Source organism: Pinus tabuliformis, chromosome 2_2, assembly GCF_031772625.1.
Source record: "Pinus tabuliformis cultivar Carrire ecotype Pingquan chromosome 2_2, CPIR1, whole genome shotgun sequence".
Taxonomy (NCBI): domain Eukaryota; kingdom Viridiplantae; phylum Streptophyta; class Pinopsida; order Pinales; family Pinaceae; genus Pinus; species Pinus tabuliformis.
This window is the reverse complement of record NC_142300.1, coordinates 528,065,541-528,087,001: the sequence shown is the minus strand read 5'-3', so window position 1 is coordinate 528,087,001 and position 21,461 is coordinate 528,065,541. Positions and strand designations below refer to the sequence as shown.

The following is a 21,461-nucleotide window of genomic DNA, read 5'->3' as shown; positions in this document are numbered from 1 at the left end:
AGGAGTAACTGCACAAGGTACTGGTAGTTGATCGTCGTTGTCCTTCGGGGCATAGAACAGTCAAAGGAGTGTGGACTTCATGGCGGGTGGACAGAGTGAACGGAGGAATGAGGCTGTCCGTCAGATTGCGCAGATCGACGGCGGATACAACACGACAGGGGCTATCGGGAAGGTAAGGTGGAAGACAATCGTAGGCCGTTGGATGAAATAGATGAACGGTGGCGATTTGGTTTGCAGAAGTCAACAGGAGATATTAGGGCGAAATGAATGAGGGCCGTTGGATCGCGCAGATGAATGGCTGAGATTGACTCGGAGGGAGACAGCAGGAGGAAATGGGAATGAACAGGCGTGAGCCGTTGGATCCCGGGCGGGTAGATCCAACGGCTATCGGGCGGATAACGTGCATGGGCGATAGAGAGCGAGGAACGGGCGAGTGGGCAGTAAGTGGTATTCCCCACACCGCTTACGGGAGTCAGGAGGTATTCGTACATAGGAGCACGATTGCAATAGGAGGGCGACGCGTGGTAGATGGGACAGGGCCGAAACCGCTTTCCCCGCTGGTTAATGTGCGGGTAGTTCGCGGGATCGGGGAATGCGATTGTCGTTGGATTGCGCGGTAAATGATCAGACGGCGGGGGTTAAAAGCATGTGTTTTCGTTGGATGTGACGTGAAAAAGGGCTTGTGAAAGCGCTCGGTCGGGTTAACATGGTTACATGACGTTCAAACTCAGCGCCCAGGAGCTAAGGAAATGCAAGTTTATGCTAAGTTTTGGAGGAGAACAAGGAAAGCGGGGAGGTTATGGGAGTGTGAGCAGAGTGAGGGGAGCGAGGAGGATGACCGATACAGGCTTTCCTTGAACAGCAGCAGCACGGACGGGTCTGCATTTGGCCCTCAAAATGTTCAAACATGTAGCAGAGCTAACATGCTCCTCGTTGTACCATATCCTGGATAAATTGGTACCTGATATCTATATGCTTGGAGCGATCATGAAACACAAGATTCTCTGATAATGGAATCCCACTTTGGTTGTTGCAGAGGATCACAGTGGTATCTAGCACATGTCCAAACAGCTCACTGAGAGTTTCTTCAAACATATAGCTTCACAGGAGGCCAAACTAGCAGCTATGTATTCAGCCTCGGTGGTGCTCAAGGCAACCAATTTTTGCTTCATGCTCATCCATGATATCGGAGTAGAACCCAAAGAAAAACATCATCCAGAAGTGATCTTGCGATCCACCACATTGCCAGCCCAATCAACATCAGAATAACCATGAAGCCTCACATTTCCAACAATTTATCTCAGTCCACGACTGATTGTGCCCCGAAGATATCTCCGAAGATTCTTGGCAACAATCTAATGTATTTGATGAGGCTCAAACATGTATTGGCTCAATGTGTTAACTAAAAAACATATGTCTGGACGGGAGTTCACCAAGAAAATTAGTGCTCCTATGAGTTGACGATACTCAGAAGCATCTCCTAATTCATGTCCAACAGCACTACCACATAACTTCGTAAAGTTCAGTTCCATTGGAGTAGTCACAGGCTTGCAGTCCACCATCCCAAATCTTTCCAATATCTTCACGACATATTTTCCTTGAGAGAGGAAAATTTCAACTGGATTTTGCCAGACCTCCAACCCTAGGAAATAGTGCATCGATCCTAGGTATTTCATCTCAAATTCAAAAGCCAACTCCCTCTTACATTTGTGAATGAGAGGGTCTGCACCTATTAGAAAGAGGTTGTCCACATAAAGTACTAGAATGAGAGGTTTTTCATTTTCAACCTTAAAGTAAAGGTTAAGATCGACTTCACTTCTAGTGAATCCCAACTTCATCAGATAGCTATCGATTCTCATACCAAGCCCGAGGTGATTGCTTCAACCCATGGAGAGCTTTCTTCAACCTGCATACATGAGATTCCCGATCATGAACCTCAAACCCCTCAGGTTGTTCCACATAGACTTCCTCTTTGATTGAACCATGCAAGAAAGCGGTCTTGAAATCCATCTGATGTAGGTTCCATCCTTACAAGGTAGCTAGGGCTATGATTGAGCGAATGGTGGTGTATAGGGAAACAGGCGCAAATATCTCATCATAATCTACGCCTTCCTTTTGAGAGAAGCCTCAAGCAACAAAGCGAGCCTTGAACTTTTCTGCACTTCCATCAGCTCCATGCTTGATTTTGTAGAGCCACTTAGAGGTGACAATCGATTTGTCCTGGGGTCTAGGGACCACATCCCAGACATCATTTTTCATACTTGACTCGTATTCTTCATTCATAACATCCTTCCATACTTGTCGCTTCACGACTTCTTCGAATGATGAAGGCCCATTTTGAATGATAGTGCTCATGGTGATCAAATATCCTTGACACCTGTTTGGCTTCTTTCTTTCACGGAAAGTCCCCCTTGGTGCAACGTGTCTATCAGCATCTTTGAGAGACTCCCTAAGCCATGAGGGTCTCCTTTTGGAGGAGGAGGGCTCATGAGGAGGAGGATCAATAGGATCCATAGGTTCATGAACATCAGGCATTGTTTCGTCCTCTTTTTCACCCTAATTTATGGTGTCAGCTTCTTTATCCTTCCTTAGGATAGGAAGGTTGTTGATCTTCCTGAGGGCCATATCTTTGTCGAAGGTGACATCATGACTTATCTCAACTTCCTTTGACCAGCCACATAAATTCTATATCCCTTAGAATTTTCACTATAGCCCACAAAGATTCCTTTCTTCCCAGATGCACCCAATTTGCTTCTTTTCTCTTTCGGCACATGAAAATACACTGGGCTTCCAAAAATTCTAAAATGAGGGACATCAGGTTTCTTACCAGTGAACATTTCTTTAAGAGTCTTGGAGTCCAATGCTTGATGAGGGCATCGGTTTTGAACATACACGACGATATTTGTAGCTTTAGGCCATAGAAACTTCGGAAGGCCTTGATCATGGAGCATGGCATGAACAACTTCTATAATAGAGTGATTCTTCCTTTCAACCACACCATTCTTCTCGGGAGTGTATGACGTTGTAGTCTCCCTCTTAATGCTAGCTTCTCTGCAATAATCTTGGAATTCATTGGATTCGTTTTGGTTTTCTTCTCGAATTGGTTTTCGATCAAGGCTTTGAAGTTTTGGAACCAGGTGAACACTTCATCCTTCTTCTTCAAGAAGCAGATCCAGGTCTTGCGGGAATAATCATCCATAAAGGTGAGAAAATATAAGTATCCTCCCAAAGAGTTTAAAGGCATCATACCAGATATGTCGGAGTGGATCAATTGCAATATATCTATGGTCTTGCTATTACTTGAGTGGAATGTTCCCCTTGTAAGTTTTCTTTTGGCACATCCCAGACATACACCTTCATGCTCTACTTTGAACTCAGGCATACCTTTCACCATCTGTCTCACATCGGGTAGGGCCTTATAATGAAGATGGGCCATAGTTCAGATTGCCCTTATAATGAAGATGTGCCATAGTTCAGATTGTAGAGATGTGTCGCAAGACATGGCTCCTAATGGACTTCCTCCAACTTGATACAAAGTGTCAACCTTGAACCCAAGAGTAAAAGCATCTTTAAAATTTCTTTTCGAAACACGTACCTTTCCATCGATGAATGCCACCTTGAATCCTTTGTCCTCCATGGCTGAAATGGACACCAGGTTCTTATTGAGATCAGGTACATATAGTACTTCTTGCAAATGAATAGTGTTACCTTGATTCAATTGAACGGTAACATTCCCTACTCCCTTTACGAGATAGGTGGCATTGTCTCCAAGGATGATCTCCAAGTTTGTCTCCTTTTCTATTAGATTAAGGAGGGCTTCCTTGTATCCGGTGAAGTGCCTTGAGGCAGTGGAGAGGACCGATATAAGAAAATACTCTTTTTGCTTATTGTTAACAACATTGGATTCTTAATCCTTGAAGTTCCTTGATTTCTTAGAGGGTCGACCATTTCCTTGATGTACCGCATTCCTTTTTCCTTTGCCATTGGACCTGCCATTCCTTTGATCGTTGTTGTTGAAGTTGCCCTTGGAATGATTGTGATCATCATCATGCAATGTGTCCCTTCTATTTGGACACTCCCTTGCATAGTGGCCAAAATTATTGCAAATAAAGCACATGCCCTTCCTCCCTCCCTTAAATATAGGATTTCCATGGAAATAACCTTTAGACCCTGCATTGTTGCTTCTATTAGAAGGCATTTCTTGCTCCACCATTCTTGTTTTTCTTGAATGAATCTCGACATCAATTCTTCAAACCCTGGAATTCGATCATTGTTGAGTACGATGGTTCTAAATACATACCACTCAGGTGGGATTCCTCCAAGGGCGGTGAGAGTAAGTTCCCTGTCAGGAATGCCTTCTCCAATCAAGAGTAGATCATTCTTGATCTCAGTAATCCTCAAGAAATAGGATTAAATATCCTCGTCCTTGCCCTTCTTAAGATCCTTCAACTTATTCTTGATAAATAGAATTTGATTAGCATTACTAACCTTGAACATGCCGACCAACCTGTCGTAGATCTCCTTGGAGCTCTTCAATTTGGAGATGTAGGCCACCAAATGCTTGTCAATGGAATCCATGATAATCTTCTTTGCTTTGACTTCATCCCTATTGTACTTGGTCTTCGCAGCAGCCAGTGCATTTGAAGGAGGTTCAAGGATTTTACCCTGTAGATAATCCATCACTTCTTTTTCTTCCAAGGTCAGATCAAGAGACATCTTCCATCCATTTGAGTCAGATTTATCATGGAGCTTGTCTTCAGTCGGGAAGTAGGATGAGGAACCCATTAAGCCTTTTGTCCTTGTCCAACTGTCTTTGGTGATTGCTCTTTCACTCTTGCTTGGGCTTTGTCTTCACCTCACCTCTGATACCATGTTAATTTTAGGCAATAATGGTATGTTCTATGCTTTAGAGAAATTTTACTTCAATTTCTTTATTAGCCCAATATCAATATTCAGATTAGCAATCACATCAACATGACAGTAAAATGCAGATAGAACATAATCACAAACAGTAGAAGACAAGCCAAGACAAGAGGACACAAGATATGGCACCAGCTAGGGACAAACCCCAATGTGGGGAAACCCTTGATCAATTCTTCTTATAGTCTTCAATAATTCAACAGAGAGAGATAGTACAATTTACAAATATGATGATTTATAACAGCAACAAAAGAGCCCTAACCAGAAAAGTCAATGCTGGTCAACAGCGCATATTCGACCCTCAACAAATCTGTCAACTAAAGTCAACTTCGACCTCCAAATTGCAAAATAAAACAACCCTCAAAACAGTCAAATTCAGCCTAGTCAAAGTCTGGTCAAACAACCCACCTGCGGTCAGCCCTAGCTGTAGTCAACGCTGGTCAACAATCCACATTTAGCTTCGATTTATGTGCCCAGAAATGCGGCCTGCCCAAATAGAGATAGCCCTAACAAAAACATAGTCAAAGGAGGTCAATGCATATTGGTCAACGCTTGGTCAAACAGTCTAGAAATTTGGTCAACGCAGTCAACGCTCAAAACAAAAAAATTCTTCTTCTTTCCTTCGCACGTGTGGAGAGAGATGTTGCCAGAAAATGTGTACCCAATCAATGAGGAGAGAGAGAGAGAGAGATGTGTGAAAATGAGTGTGTCCAAATGAGGCTAAGTCATATTCTATTTATATGCCACATTGAGGATGAATAGACATGACTTTTGGACTTCTTAACTTACATAAGTTTGCTGGCCGACCTTGACAATTTGTCCATAATCAAAATAAATTCATAACTTCATTTGTACATGTCAGAATCAGATGATCTTTAGATCAATCCTACACCTCTCGGAGAGAGGAATCCAAGAGAAATATCAGCTGTCATAAATAAGATGACCCGTGTGGAGTTTGGCCCTAGTTGCTAATTTTAACAATATCCTCTTGGGTTGCATATCGTTGGTTCAAAACCCCTAACACATTTTTCATTGCAAGAAGTACAAATACATACAAATTCAAATATCAAGGACTCTTGATGTAATCCTTGGCATCTGGCTCCTCTTATGATTCCAATAGAAGGAGAGGAGATTTAGTTGGTCGATCACCTAGACCTTAAGAGGAAGTGGCTTATGAGGGGTCAATGAGCTCTTTCCCGATGATGATAGGTTTAAAGGGTGCACAAACCCATGAGCACAAGAATGTTGGCTTATGGTGCTTTAGCTTTGGGAATGGCTTGTATTGATGCCTTTTTAACCATGTAGACCATCCAACATATCATAGACTTCTTATCCAAAGTATGAGGTACAATGAAATCCTTAACAAGTAGAGCATTGATTTTAACCATAAAGGAACAATCTTTATGTGATGGTGAGAGATTTGACACTTAAGACAAGTATGAAGAAGTTTGATATATTTAATTGGCTAATGTAAGATTTTGGTCTCTCTACTTGGATTAAACAAAGTCCTTAAGATCTTCTGATATGTTAACTATAAAGCATATTAATTTGTGTTATAACCTAGTTTTAAAGAACCTAGTATGTTCCTAACAAATGAAAACCCTAATAATGATAGAAATTTGTTTCCAAATTGCATTGGAGTGGAGGAAACTCAATCTAAACATGACATGCCAAATAACTTTGGTTATGCAAACACTATCCTCAACCTAAACATGACATGGCAAATAACTTCTTTGTTATGCAAACAAGATTCTCTCAAGGGAGACGAAACTACTATGGTGTTTGAGTATCCAAGAGCCTTGTGAGGAAGAATATAAACATAATGAGTTTTCTCCCTATTGGAGGCCAAGAATTTAGTGATTGAATGGTGTTAGCAATAAAGTTCCCAAATATCTTTTATCTAGGCTATCTGATATGCTTAAACAAAAGTTCCCAAATATCTTTTATCTAGGCTTTGTGATATGCTTAAACAAGTTTTGAGTTGCAGAGTAACTGAACAAAATAATTGATAAATTGTTGAATTACATTTTCTTTCTGGGCTTTCATTACTTATGACTCATCACCTGAGGTCACTGAGGCTTTCGTGTCAATGCAAAAACCTTATTCAAACCTTCGTCACACTTGCTTGCAGTGCATGACCACCAAGTGTCTTTATGTACGCTTCTACGTGTACCTCATCCACCTTGATGGTGTTCTTCTCCTTCCCTGCATCCTCCTTATGTAAGAAGCTCATCTTTGTCTGTCCGATTTACTGTATCAGCTGGAATTGAATCAAATCTTTCCATCTCAGTTCGAAGATGACGCGCCATTGTGTGATTTTGCTTCTTCTATTAGCTATAGCTGCCTTGACTTGTCGAAGGGGGAGCGGGTTTGCAGGGCACAGTGAATATGAAGAGCAATGGAGAGAACAGGAAGGGCATCATGGTGAAGAGGAAGAGCAGGAAGGCATATTTTTGCTGGAGAAATCGAGGAAGATACTGAAGACAGAAGCAGGGGAAGTTAGCCTGCGAAGCAGGAAAAGATATGCCATGAAACCGCCTCATGACCTTCACATAGTCTTCATTAGCATGGAACCCAAGTCATTCTTTGTGCCACAGTATCTCGATTCTGATTCAGTGTTCTATGTACTCAGAGGTATTCGGTTTCTTAATTAGCCCAAATGATGTTTCTGCGATTTTTAGGCATCTAAATTAACTTTTTCCTTGTATTTCTGAGCATGTCAGGCTTTGTTAAGGTTGGATGGGTTCATCACGGGGATTTCATCGAGAAAAATCTGAAAATTGGAGATGTGTACCGAATCCCTGGCGGTTCAGTCTTCTATTTACTCAACACAGATGAAGGCCAGCGTCTTCATATCACCTGTGGCCTGGACACATCTTATAGCCTAAGCTCTGGAAGTTTTGAGGTTTCTCAGTCCTAAACTTTGCTTTGCTTGACTTTATAGAAATTTAGTTGTTTCTGTTAAAGACCACCCCATTATTTTTTGGGTCCTAGTGGGACCAACAACCTCGTGGATGGCCAGCAATGGCCAGCAAGAAGCAATAAGCACTCAGCAGTGAGCGATACACTGCAAGATACAATATAGTGTATATATCGTTGGATATACCATCCAGTACCCAATGTATACTGCTGTATATATAATCGTATATAAACAATATAGTGATGCACTAGTGTACCTTATTGCTGTGAGTATATATACACAGTACTGTACATTACTCTTTGCTGGGTCCATAAGGTTGGTTTGAGAATTGAACACGGGCTAGTTATGTACTCCTATTAGCAAATGGTACAGCTATTGACTGGCAAATGTTTGTTATTGCTCATGTTTTCCTCACTTTTCTGAATCTGTGGTATTTTTCAGTCGTTCTTTGTGGCTGGCGGAGAAGATCCAGTGCCAGTACTCTCAGCATTTGATGACCATGTTCTCAGTGTAGCATTCAATGTAAGTTCCCTGGCCATGGCAAACATTATCCACAGAGCTGTTCAGCACTAAATGCATTTTTAAATGTTGTGTAAAGGGTTACTTTGTTTTTTGTTTTATGATTGGGTAAGGGTTAGCTTGTTGTTTTGCTCCAAGATTACCGTGGCGTCAACAATCTCCCTTGGTCTGAGGCAAGAGCTAACTCCCTTGGTCTTGCCTTGGTCTGAGGCAAGAGCTAACGAGCGTACCATAAGGCATTAAATGCCTGGTTACATGCATACTCCCTGAACATATATATTGCATTTATTACTGCACTGCTGAGACAGATTTAATCTAATCAAAAACATGGGCACGATGTTACAGGTGTCTCGCAGCGAGCTGGATACCATACTGAGCAGACAGAGTCGAGGTCCCATCATTTATATTGAGGACAGAGAACATAAGCGTCGAAGGTCGCCCTCTTTCTGCAGCTTCCCCAACGAAGGCTCCTGGGGCTGGGGCGATATAATTGAGTCCTTCAATCGCTGGAGGAGGAGGCCAGATGGCTTTAACATCTTCAAGAAGAAGCCCGACTTTCGGAATGACTATGGATGGAGTCTTGCAGTAGACAGACATGACTACCCTGCCTTGAAGGAGCCTGACATTGGAATCTTCTATGTCAACCTTAGCGCGGTAAGGATTCATTAATACACGATAGTATCTGCACAGATCACGTTAAAGTATGATCCCTGTGGGTGTATGTTTTATTGGATTCATTACACAATAGTATCTGCATTCTTATCGGTTTAAGAGGTCATGTTAAAGTTTGACCCTGTTGGTCTTCAGATGCTTTTTTTGGGAAGGAAAATGTTGAAGTCGGTTTTTCCGGAAATCGAAGTACATGTTTTTCTAGATAATGTGGATAGCATTCCGTGTATAGGTTATTGGATTTCAACAGCTAGGGTTGAACCCGGTATCTACTGGTATTGAATTAGTCAACCCAGTTTCTTCTGATTGGTTAATCAACCCAATATCTACTGGTATCGAATTAGTCAAATGTCTAGCAACCCACACCACTGTCTGGTATCGAAGTAGTCACCCAATGTCTTAACAACCCACACCACTGAATTAGTCAAATGTCTAGCGACCCACACCAGTGTCTGGTATCGAATTAGTCACCCATTGTCTTAACAACGCTCACCACTGCAAATATTAAGTATTATGCAAAAGGCACACCATAGCAATAGGCATATCATGCGAATATGAAGCATCGTGCTTAAGCCAGTTACAAGCATCAACCATTATGCGGTAAGGCACACCATGCCGAATATTTGCCAGTAAGCCAATCATACTTAAGTTAGTAGCCAGTAAGCCAATGATTGGCTTAACCAAAGCCCGTCTTTCTTAAGCCAAACCAGTAAGCCTGTCTTTCTTAAACCAAGCCAAAGCCAATCCAAGCCTGTAAAGCCAATGGTTTATCATTGTCTATCAAGCCAATCATTTTCTCTTAAGAGCAGTAAGATTGTCTTTAGCCAATGATTGGTTTAAGCATTCTCTTATGAACTGTAAGATTGTCTTTAGCCAACGATTGCCAATGATTGGCTTAAGTATTCTCTTAAGAGCAGTAAGATGGCCTTTAAGCATTGTCTGTTAAGACCAGTAAACCTGTCTTGCCATATTGTCTGTTAAAGACCAGTAAGCCTGTCTTTCCTAAGCCAAGCCAATGATCGTCTGATTGGCTCATCTTCTTGTAAGGTCACTGTCTATCTTTTTATTCTGTTGGGTCACTGCCTTTTTATCCTGTCCTCTTTTCATTCTGTTTGGGTCACTAGCTTTCCATTCTGAGTGTTTCATCCTGTCAATAATCATTGGCTCATTCTTTATCTTTCTTAAGACTAAGCCAAGCCAGTGAGCTGTTTGGGTCACTATCTTTCCATTCTGTCCATTCTGATTGTTTCATCCTGTCAATAATCATTGGCTCATAGTCTATCTTTCTTAAGACTAAGCCAAGCCAGTAAGCTCACTGGCTTCTAATCCTGTCCTCCCTATCCTCTTTTCTTCTTCCCATTGAATATCAATGGATAGGATGGTCCTGTCCTGAATATTTCATGCTGTCCTCTTTTCATTCTGTCCCCGTTGAATATCGCATTCAATGGACTAGCTGGACATCTAAACAGGATTCAATTTCATCCGGTCCATTGAATTTCAATTTCATCCAGTCCATTGAATTTCATTGAATATCACATTCAATAGACATGCAATGGACTAGCTGGACATCTAAACAGGATTCAATTTCATCCGGTCCATTGAATTTCAATTTCATCCAGTCCATTGAATGAATTTCATTGAACATCACATTCAATAGACAGGATGGATGAATGGATGCATCCATTCATCACATTATATAAATGCAATGGACGTGATGGTGCTGTTAGTGTTTCCATCTATGACATCATTCAATTGAATATCACGTTATTCAATGGACATGATGGGTTGAAATTTGAATATCGTATTATTCAATAGACATACTGCCACATTATTATTCAACTAAGACCAATTGAATATCACATTATTCAATGAACATGATGGACATGGAGGGTTGAAATTTGAATATAGTATTATTCAATAGACATACTGTCACATTATTATTCAACTAAGACCAATTCAATGGACAAAGACCAATTCAATGGACATGATGGACATGGAGGGTTGAAATTTGAATATCTTATTATTCAATAGAATTCAATAGACATATGCCACAACAAGCCTGCTATTACGGCAATTCCTATTTCATAGACTATTGAATAGTTAATGCGGCAATAGACATATGCCACAACAAGCCTGCTATTACGGCAATTCCTATTTCATAGACTATTGAATAGTTAATGCGGCCTGACATGCAGGCATTTTAACTTTCGCCCTCCCTCTCGAGGCTGCTATCTCGATGGGCGTGCTTTCACTGAAAGGGCGAAAGTTAAATGCCTGCATGTCAGGCCACATTAACTATTCAATAGTCTATGAAATAGGAATTGCCCTGCTATTACTACACCCCATTTAATACACTCCTTACACCCCATATGGTATACACCCTATTACACCCATATTACACCCATATCGTATACACCACTATATCATGTTTCGGAAATCAATAACCAGCGTGTTATTAGGCATTTAATACACCCCTACACCTTATTTAATACACTCTTTACACCCCATATACCCCAAGCATTTAATACACCCCTACACGTTATTTAATACACTCTTTACACCCCACATACCCCAGGTGAGCGCTATTTCCACCTCCATAGAAACATAAATGCTATGTCCTTACAACCCTCTTTATGTCATATGTGATGGATGCATGGTCGGGTTGCGAGATGGAACATGCGATGACATAAGGAGCACTGTAAGGACGTAGCATTTATGTTTCTATGGAGGTGGAAATAGCGCTCACCTAGGGTGTATTGGGGGTGTATACATATAGGGTGTATTAAATGCCCGTATTGGGGTGTATACATATAGGGTGTATTAAATGCCCAATAGTAGGCTCGTTATCATATGCACGCTGGTTATCATATGGGCGATATGGGGGTGTATACATATGGTGTGTAGGGGGTGTATTAAATAGGGTATAAGGAGTGTATTAAATGCCTGCATGTCGGTAGGGGGTGTATTAAATAGGGTATAAGGAGTGTATTAAATGCCTGCATGTCGGTAGGGGGTGTATTAAATAGGGTGTAAGGAGTGTATTAAATGCCCCAAGAGCAGGCTGGTTATTGATTTCTCGAGGTATAGGGGTGTATATCTATGGGGTAGGGGTGTATTAAATAGGGTGTAAGGAGTGTATTAAATACCCAAGAGCGGGATGGTTATTGATTTCCCGAGATATAGGGGTGTATATCTATGGGGTATATGGGCAGGCTGCTTATTGATTTCCCGAGATATAGGGGTGTATATCTATGGGGTATAGGCGAGCGCTATTTCCACCTCCATAGAAACATAAATGCTACGTCCTTACATCTTTCCTTATGTCATCGCATGTTCCATCTCGCGACCCGACCATGCGACATAAGGAGGGTTGTAAGGACGTAGCATTTATGTTTCTATGGAGGTGGAAATAGCGCTCGCCATACACCCTATATGTATACACCCTGTATATACCCCCATATGGCCCATATAATAACCAGCTTGCTATTGGGCATTTAATACATCATGTATACACCCCCATATGGCCCATATGATAACCAGCTTGCTATTGGGCATTTAATACATCCCATAGTCATATGGGACGTGATGTGACAGGGCCAATAGGGGCCAATAGTGACTGCCCTCCTTCAGATGGTTGGTGTGGTGTGCTATTAATAGTGACTGCCCTCCTTCGAATGGTAGGTGTGGTATGCTAACATGGTTAGGGGCCTCACTAAACAACATGGTTAGGTGCTTCACTAAACCTCCTTCGGATGGTAGGTGTGGTATGCTAACATGGTTAGGGGCCTCACTAAACAACATGGTTAGGTGCTTCACTAAATAACATGTTTGGCATCCGACTGCATCTGATAGGTGGTGGGGCTAGATGTGACCACAAAATTGTGCCATTATTGTGCAATGACTCACTAAACAATGACAACTTAAACTGGCAAAATTCACGCCGCGCAAAGCCAACCCGCCCCTTGCGTTCGAACTTCTGGCGGACCTCGAATCTCCAATCTCCAGCCTCCAAACACAGAGGGGTATTGAAAAACACAGAGGGGGTATTGAAATAAGAGAAAGGCCTGCTCTACCCTGTTTTTAGGGTGTGGGGGGTTTCAAGTTTTCATACGTGTTATGGCAGACCTCGAATCTCCAATCTCCAGCCTCCAAACACAGAGGGGTATTGAAAAACACAGAGGGGGTATTGAAGTAAGAGAAAGGCTTGATCTACCCTGTTTTTAGGGTGTGGGAGGTTTCAAGTTTTCATACGCGTTATGATGCTAGAGGTTCGAAGTCTACCTAAGGTTCGAACGTGGGTTTGCTTTCCAACTTGGATGCGGGTGGGTGATCAGGCGGGTCGATTTTCCAACTCGAACACAGGTGGGTTTGTCAGGATGACGCGAGTTTTGCTTGTTAAAGTTTCCGCTCTTTAGTAAAGCACTTGCACATTGATGGCACACTCGCCACTCCTCGTTTTCACCCTTTAGTAAGGTACTTGCACATTGATGTCACACTCGCTACTCGTCGTTTCTGCCCTTTAGTAAGGCACTTGCACATTGATGGCACACTCGCCACTCCTTGTTTCCGCCCTTTAGTAAGGCACTTGCACATTGATGGCACACTCTCCACTTGGAGGAGGGCGATCATGTTTGGCCACTCACATCTTAGATACAGTCAGATGCCAAACCCATGTGTGTGTATGAATGAGAGGATGCTATGGGGTGTGTTAAATGCTATTACCATGAGATGGATCCCATGTGTGTGTATGTGGGTTTGCTTTCCAACTCGGATGCAGGCGGGTCGATTTTCCTGCTATTCCTATTTCAGACCCTATTGCAAAATAAATGTCCCCTGACATGGGCCCGATATAACACCATATAACACGCTGTGCGGGGTGATGAGAGAGAAAAAAACGCGCAGCGTGTTATATTGTGTTATATCGGGCCCATGTCAGGGGGCATTTATTTTGCAATAGGGTCTGAAATAGGAATAGCCGTGAGACCCTATTGCAAAATAAATGTCAGGTGAGGGAGAAAAAAATGCGTGGCGTGTTATATGGTGTTATATCGGGCCCATGTCAGGGGGCATTTATTTTGCAATAGGGTCTGAAATAGGAATAGTCGTGAGACCCTATTGCAAAATAAATGCCCCCTGACATGGGCCCGATATAACACCATATAACACGCCGCGCGGGGTGATGAGAGAAAAAAAAACGCGCGGCGTGTTATATGGTGTTATATCGGGCCCATGTCAGGGGCATTTATTTTGCAATAGGGTCTGAAATAGGAATAGCCCGATTTTCCAACTCGAACACAGGTGGGTTTGTCAGGATGACGCGAGTTTTGCTTGTTAAAGTTTCCGCCCTTTAGTAAGGCACTTTCATATTGATGGCACACTCGCCACTCCTCGTTTTCCTCGTTTCTGCCCTCGTTTTCCTCATTTCTGCCCTTTAGTAAGGCACTTGCACATTGATGGCACACCCGCCATCCGGAGGAGGGCGATCATGTTTGGCCACTCACGTCTTAGATACAGTTAGATGCCAAACCATGAGATGAATCCCATGTGTGTGTATGAATGAGAGGATGCTATGGGGTGTGTTAAATGCTATTACCATGTCCCATGTGTGTGTATGAATGAGAGGATGCTATGTGGTGTGTTAAATGCCCAAAAGCAGATTAGTGATGGCTTTTCGTATGTTTTCCTTTTTTTATTCATTGCCATGTGTGTATGGATGAGGGGAGGGGATGGGCTTTGGGGTGTATTAAATGCCCCAATAGCAGACTAGTTATTGCTTTTCATATGTTTTCCATTTTTTATTCATTGAATGTTTTCGTATTCCATCCATTGAATCACATTCAATATCCATTGGCTGAATACGATGGATCATTCGCGGGATAGGATCGATAATTGGCGTAGTCTTTACATGAGACGTTTTGGAAATCCGATAACTGGATTGTGTCCCTCGCCCTTCGTTGTGACCTTCGCCGGATGCCGAAGGTCCTCACCTGTCGCCATTTCCTGTCCGTCAGTCAATTGCCGCTACGCTAGAGCGAGCCCTCCTGTCCCGTCCCTCTCCATGGTGTTGCGTTAATTATCCACCTTGCAGCACTTCGGACTCCAGTGCGTGTCTGTCCAAAATTCAAACTCCATCGCATTTGAACAAAAGCCCCTCCAGTGCGTGTCTGTTCTCCAAAATTCAAACTCCATCGCATTTGAACAAAATCCCCCCACGCAAGAACCCCTGCATTGCTCTAGCGCTCACCGATTGTGACCACCAGCATTGCCTCCTCACTCCATTGCTCGCATGCAGCTGACGTAGTATGTTTTAACATCATCATCTCTAGTTAGATGTTTAGTAGTATGTTTTAACATCATTAGCTCTAGTTAGTCGTTTATCTTGATCTGTATTGATTCCTATGGTTTTAACTTTACCAAGAAGTATATATTGAAGAGCATGAATAGGCATAGCTAGACTTCCCTTCCCCCAATGTAAAGGGTAAAGGGCATTGCGGGAACCATGTCGCCCTACAAAATGTGGATAAAGGGCATTGCGGGAACCATGTTGCCCTACAAAATGTGGACATTACAACGAATTCCTAATCAACACAGATTAGGATAAACAAGATACTATAGCTAAAGCTAATGTGTTAAAACATCCTAGGCCAATAAGCTAATGTGTTAAAACCCCAGCAGTGGAGCGATGCGGGGCTGGTAGGCCAATGACACCCGAGCAGTTGAGCGATGCGGGGCTGGTAGGCCAATGACACCCGAGCAGTTGAGCGATGCGATCGGCGAGCTGAGGGACCGGAGGGCTGGCTCCCCGCCATCAACGTGCCGGAGGGCTGGCTCCAACGTAGCCGCCATCAACGTACTCGTGCTGGCTGGAAATGGCGACAGGCGGAAATGGAAACGAGCGAGGACTTACGGCAGATGTCACATCAACTGGAAAAGGGACCCGGACACAATCCGGTTGCTGGATTTCCAAAATGTCTTAGTGTACTTTCTTTTCAACCAGTTCATTCAATGTTATTTCATCTTGCCATTGAATACAGGATTTCATCTTGCCACTGAATACAGGATGGACATCAAACAGGATGATGATGATTGGCAGCCATGTCTGTCTTTCCAGCTTTTCCATACCGTCCACTGATAATGAATGGTTGAATATCAAATTATTCAATAGACTTCCTGTCACATATTCAAACATATTCAACAGACATACTGGATGGACAAGATGGATGGTTGAATATCCAATTATTCAATAGACTTCCTGTCACATATTCAAACATATTCAACAGACATACTGGATGGACAAGATGGAACAGACTGGCTCAGTGTTTGGGCGAAAGCTATTTCCACCTTTATTGATACATTAATGCAAGTCCAGATCCCTCCCGCCATCCCTCTTATGTCATTGCCATCGCTGTCCCTCACACTATGCATCTATACATGCGATAGATCTCACAAAAATCCGGCGACGGATGTTTCTCCCCGTCAAGCCTGCCAGCCTCCACTGCAGCAACAGGCTATGGCTATTAATTGCATTTAATGGCATTTAAAACATCAAATGCCATTAAATGCAATTAATACCCGTAGCCCATCGCTGCAGTGGAGGCGGGCAGGCTAGACGGGCAGAAACATCGGGTCGCCGGATTTTTGTGAGATGTAACATGCCATCGCATGCATGGATGCATAGTGTGAGGGACAGCGATGGCAATGACGTAAGGAGGAGGGATGGGAGGGATCTGGGCTGTAAGGAATCACATTAATGTATCAATAGAGGTGGAAATAGCTTTCGCCCAGTGTTGCCTTCCGTCTTTCATTTGAATCAGTAAACGTATAGGATGGATCATAAGAAGATCATTGGCTCACTGTATGATGAATGTATATCCGGTGAATGTATCGGATGGATCATTGACTCACAGTGTGATGTTAGTGATTGTTTAATATTTGTTCCAACCAGTATATCCGGTGAATGTATCGGATGGATCATTGACTCACAGTGTGATGTTAGTGATTGTTTAATATTTGTTCCAACCAACCTCCACATCACACCACTGTGCTTAGATTACTGGATTTCATTAGCTAGAACTCACCGGATTAGAATGAGTTGAACCTGCTCTCTACTTAGATTATTCGATTTCAACCGATTAGAATGGGTTGACCCTTGGTATCTACTGTTTTGAATTAGTCAAATGTCTAACAACACACACCATTTCAGTAAAAGTTGACAATAAGAAATGTCTAACAACACACACCATTCCCATTTAAATTGACAATAAGAACTTCCATCTAACAACACACACCATTCCAGTTTAAATTGACAATAAGAAATGTCTAACAACACACACCATTCCAATTTAAATTGACAATAAGAAGTTCAAACCCTTGAGAGATGGTTGGTTTAATGTATATAGTTATTATTTGTTTGGTTCTGATTCTATTTGATCTAAATCCTTGAAAGATGGTTTAATATATATAGTTATTGATGGTTTGTTGAATGGTTTATGAGTTATCATTTTGTTACAGGGAGCGATGATGGCTCCTCATTTCAATCCCCGTGCGACAGAGTATGGAATCGTGACGAGGGGCGAAGGCAGAATTAACATCGCATTTCCAAACGGAACAAACGCCATGGATGTTAGCGTTGGTGTTGGGGATGTATTTTGGGTTCCTCAGTATTACCCTGTTTGCCAGATTGCCACAAGGAGCGGTCCCATGGAATTCTTCGGCTTCACCTCCTCTTCAAGAAAAAACCGTCCCCAGTTCCTCGCAGGTAGTATAAAAATACTAGAATCTCAGCATTCAATCTTTTTCAAATATGCTCATTTTGTTTTCTTCCCCGTTTGATTTCAGGGAGAAATTCTATATTCAATATCATGAAAAGCCGAAGCTTGGCCTCGGCCTTTAATCTCAGTGAGAAAAGGTTTAGGGAGATCTCGCAATCGCAGGGGGAGTCGGTGATTCTTCCTCCCTTGACTCGCTCGCCTACAACCCCCGAGAGAGAGAAAGAGCGCGAGAAGAAGGAACGTGAAGAAGAGCGCGAGAACTCCTTCTTCAGTATCTTGGCATTTAAATGAAAACTTGAATGTCACAGATTTTGTTTTTATTTCTCTGTTTTCACTTGAATGCCACACTCTGTTTATGTTTCTCTGTAAATCTTTGTAAATGGAGAGGAGACGCTATTTTTGAATGAGTAGCAATAATTCTTCAGATATTGTGGATACTTCAATACCCCATCATGTAAAAGTTATTTTTATTTTCGTTCTGTATACTCCAAAAAGTTTGCATTACCCCTGAGATTTATAACGCTCGTGCCTTGAGATTTTGCCCTCACATGGAAATAACAAGCCCTCCTCTGTTACACGATCATTTATTAATTTTTTTAAATTAAACTTTTCTTTTTAAAGATAAAAACTGTTGGTATTCCTGCACATTGGAGCTCTTTAACATTATAAATGTATATATGCGCTTGACTTATCAGAAAACATAATTTCATTGTTGGCCTTCTCTATGTGATTTGAAAGACTCAAAATTTAGAGATAGAGATAGTAATATATTTGGGGGTGTGATTTCAACACTACAATTTATCCCTAGAGAAAAAAAGGTCGAACCCTGGTGAGAGATCCCTATAGAATGGAAGACTTCATTTCCTTTATTTCCCTATTAAATCTGGTCGATATCAAACCCTCTAACTGTAAGTTTCCTTGGTTAAGGGCATAGTTTAGTCACACAAGACAAATTCCCTATTAAATCTGGTCGATATCAAACCCTAATTGTAAGTTTCCTTGGTTAAGGGCATAGTTTAGTCACACAAGACAAATTCTTGGTAAGCAACAACTTTTTGGAACCAAGATTGTCCCTGTCATCCCTTCATCTTTAATGAGGTGGGTATCCATCCAATAACTTGTCCAACCTCAGGCAGACTATGGCCTTCTACCTTTTAAATTCAATCCCCAATGGATAAGTGATTAGGGGTTTTATTAGGGGTTTTTTGAGGTGGTTTTCGGATTTTGGACTGAATGGGTAACGAGTACCCCTATTTATATTTGGCAACAAAAAATAATAGAGAAAAAGCAAGATCTTCTTCTACCTTTTAGATTCAATCCCCAATGAGTAAATGATTAGGGTTTTTTTGGGGTGATTTCCAGATTAAAGCAAGCTCTCCTACCTTTCAGATTCAATCCCCGATGGATAAGTGATTAGGGGTTTTTTTAAGGTGGTTTCCAGATTTTGGACCAAATGGATAACGAGTATCCCTAATTATATTTGGGAAAAAAGAAAAAAGTAAAAACAGATTCAATCCCCGATGGATAAGTGATTAGGGGTTTTTTTAAGGTGGTTTCCAGATTTTGGACCAAATGGATAACGAGTACCCCTAATTATATTTGGGAAAAAAGAAAAAAGAAAAAACAGATTCAATCCTCAATGGATAACGAGTTAAAAAACAGATTCAATCCTCAATGGATAACGAGTACCCCTAATTATATTTGGGAAAAAAGAAAATTCAATCCTCAATGGATAAGAACCCTGGGCCTCATGGATTGCAATTCACTTGGGTAAGAACCCTGGGCCTCATGGATTCACAATTCACTTGGGTAAGATTCAATCCCCAATGGATAAGTGTTTAGGGAGGATAAGAACCCTGGGCCTCATGGATTCACAATTCACTTGGGTAAGATTCAATCCCCAATGGATAAGTGTTTAGGGGTTTGTTAGGGGTTTTTTTAATCTGGTTTCCAGATTTTGGACCAAATGGATAACGAGTACCCCTATTTCAATTTGGGAACAAAAAAAGAACAAGGAAAAAACAGATTCAATCCTCAATGGATAAGAACCCTGGGCCGTATGGATTCACAATTCACTTATACCAAAAATGTTAAGGAGGGTTTTTTATGGTGGTTTCCAGATCAAAAATGTTAAGGAGGGTTTTTTATGGTGGTTTCCAGATCTTGGACCAAATGGATAACGAGTACCCCTATTTATATTTGGGCACAAAAAAAGAAAAAACAGATTCAATCCTCAATGGATAAGAACCTTGGGCCTCATGGATTCACAATTCACTTTTACCAAAAAAGTTAGGTACATTATCAAGTAGGTCTGTGTAGAATTATATACTGTGTTCAGAATGTCAAAAATTGGAGAGAGTATTAACACATTTATTTTGGTTTTGTTTCCAAATGAAATGTTTTGCAAGTTAGGTACATTATCAAATACGGTCAGTGTAGAATTATAGACTGTTCAGAATCTCAAAAATTGGAGAGAGTATTAACACATTTCTTTTGGTTTTGGTTCCAAATGAAAGGCTTTGCTTCCAAAGGAAGTTAACCCCTTCTCTTTTGCCCGATTCCACTCCAGCTCATTGTGCAATGTCTCCTAGTCGAAGCCTTTGCTCCCAAAATTGATATAATAAAAAAGGAGAAATCCTGGTTGAAGCCTTCGCTCCCAAAATTGACATAAAAAAAAGGAGGAGGAATTAAAAAAAGGAGAAATCCTGGTTGAAGCCTTCGCTCCCAAAATTGATATTAAAAAAAGGAGGAATTAAAAAAAAAGAACTCCTAGTTGAAGCCTTCGCTCCCAAAATTGATATCAAAAAACAAGGAGGAAGCCTCGCTCCCAAAATTGATATCAAAAAACAAGGAGGAAGCCTAGTTGAAGCCTCTGCTCCCAAAATTGATATAAAAAAAAGGAGAAATCCTAGTTGAAACCTTCGCTCAGGGAAAATGACAGATTGTGGATAACATAATCCTTGTTCAGGTGATGCGGAGCTGGAACAGGTTTTTCACAGAGTCCAATAGATTTCAGCCACCCGCCATTCCCGGAGACAGACAGCGCATATTTCCTCTTTCGGGCGATAGGTTTACAAGCTAGGAAGGCTGGGAGCGTCTTCTGGTTGGTCCCCTACAGAAAATGCACGTTTCGGATAGTAGGGTCGATAAGTTTCCGAATAGCGACACCCGGCTGTCATAGGTGGTCCCTCGCATGCACTTACACTTCCCTGGACACGTAGCGCTGCCTCCATCCTCATCTCATGCAGAAGGACGTCTGGTGTTACTTCTTTGTTTCAGTTTCCAGTTATATATTGGACTCAGTTAGATTTGCCGCGGTTTCCTCCTCCCACCTTGGGCCTTTGGCCTTGGGATTTCTTTCGACTGCTCTCTGTCTGTTTTTTCCTGGGTGGTGGTCTCATAACATGATAGTTTCCTCTCAGGCGAATGCATATCTTTGGAGTCTAGCCTCGTTATAACGGTGATTCGGATGGTTCTGACTCTTACAGATTTGTTCTGGGTGGGTGGTTGTGAAATTTCTATTGTCAACTCCTCAGCTGGATAATCAGCTCATATCTGGTTCTGTGCTCTGGATGGTGCCTAGACATCTCGTTGAAGGTGATGGTTTGGTAAACGACGCTCTCTCTCCCGCATGTTCCGGCAAAGCAAGTATAAGGTCAGTT

At 41.9% G+C, this 21,461-nt stretch overlaps 1 protein-coding gene across 1 annotated transcript; it reads left to right on the top strand.

Annotated features, from left to right (window-relative positions):
• The first annotated feature begins 7,106 nt into the window (after nt 1-7,106).
• Nucleotides 7,107-18,225, top strand: LOC149193689 (vicilin-like seed storage protein At2g28490). Its single transcript, XM_089404873.1, has 6 exons — nt 7,107-7,554; nt 7,644-7,825; nt 8,282-8,362; nt 8,705-9,013; nt 17,540-17,786; nt 17,867-18,225. Exons 1-6 carry the CDS (start codon nt 7,218-7,220, stop codon nt 18,088-18,090), a joined length of 1,380 nt encoding a protein of 459 aa, XP_089260999.1. The 5' UTR covers nt 7,107-7,217; the 3' UTR covers nt 18,091-18,225.
• Nucleotides 18,226-21,461: the final 3,236 nt, after the last annotated feature.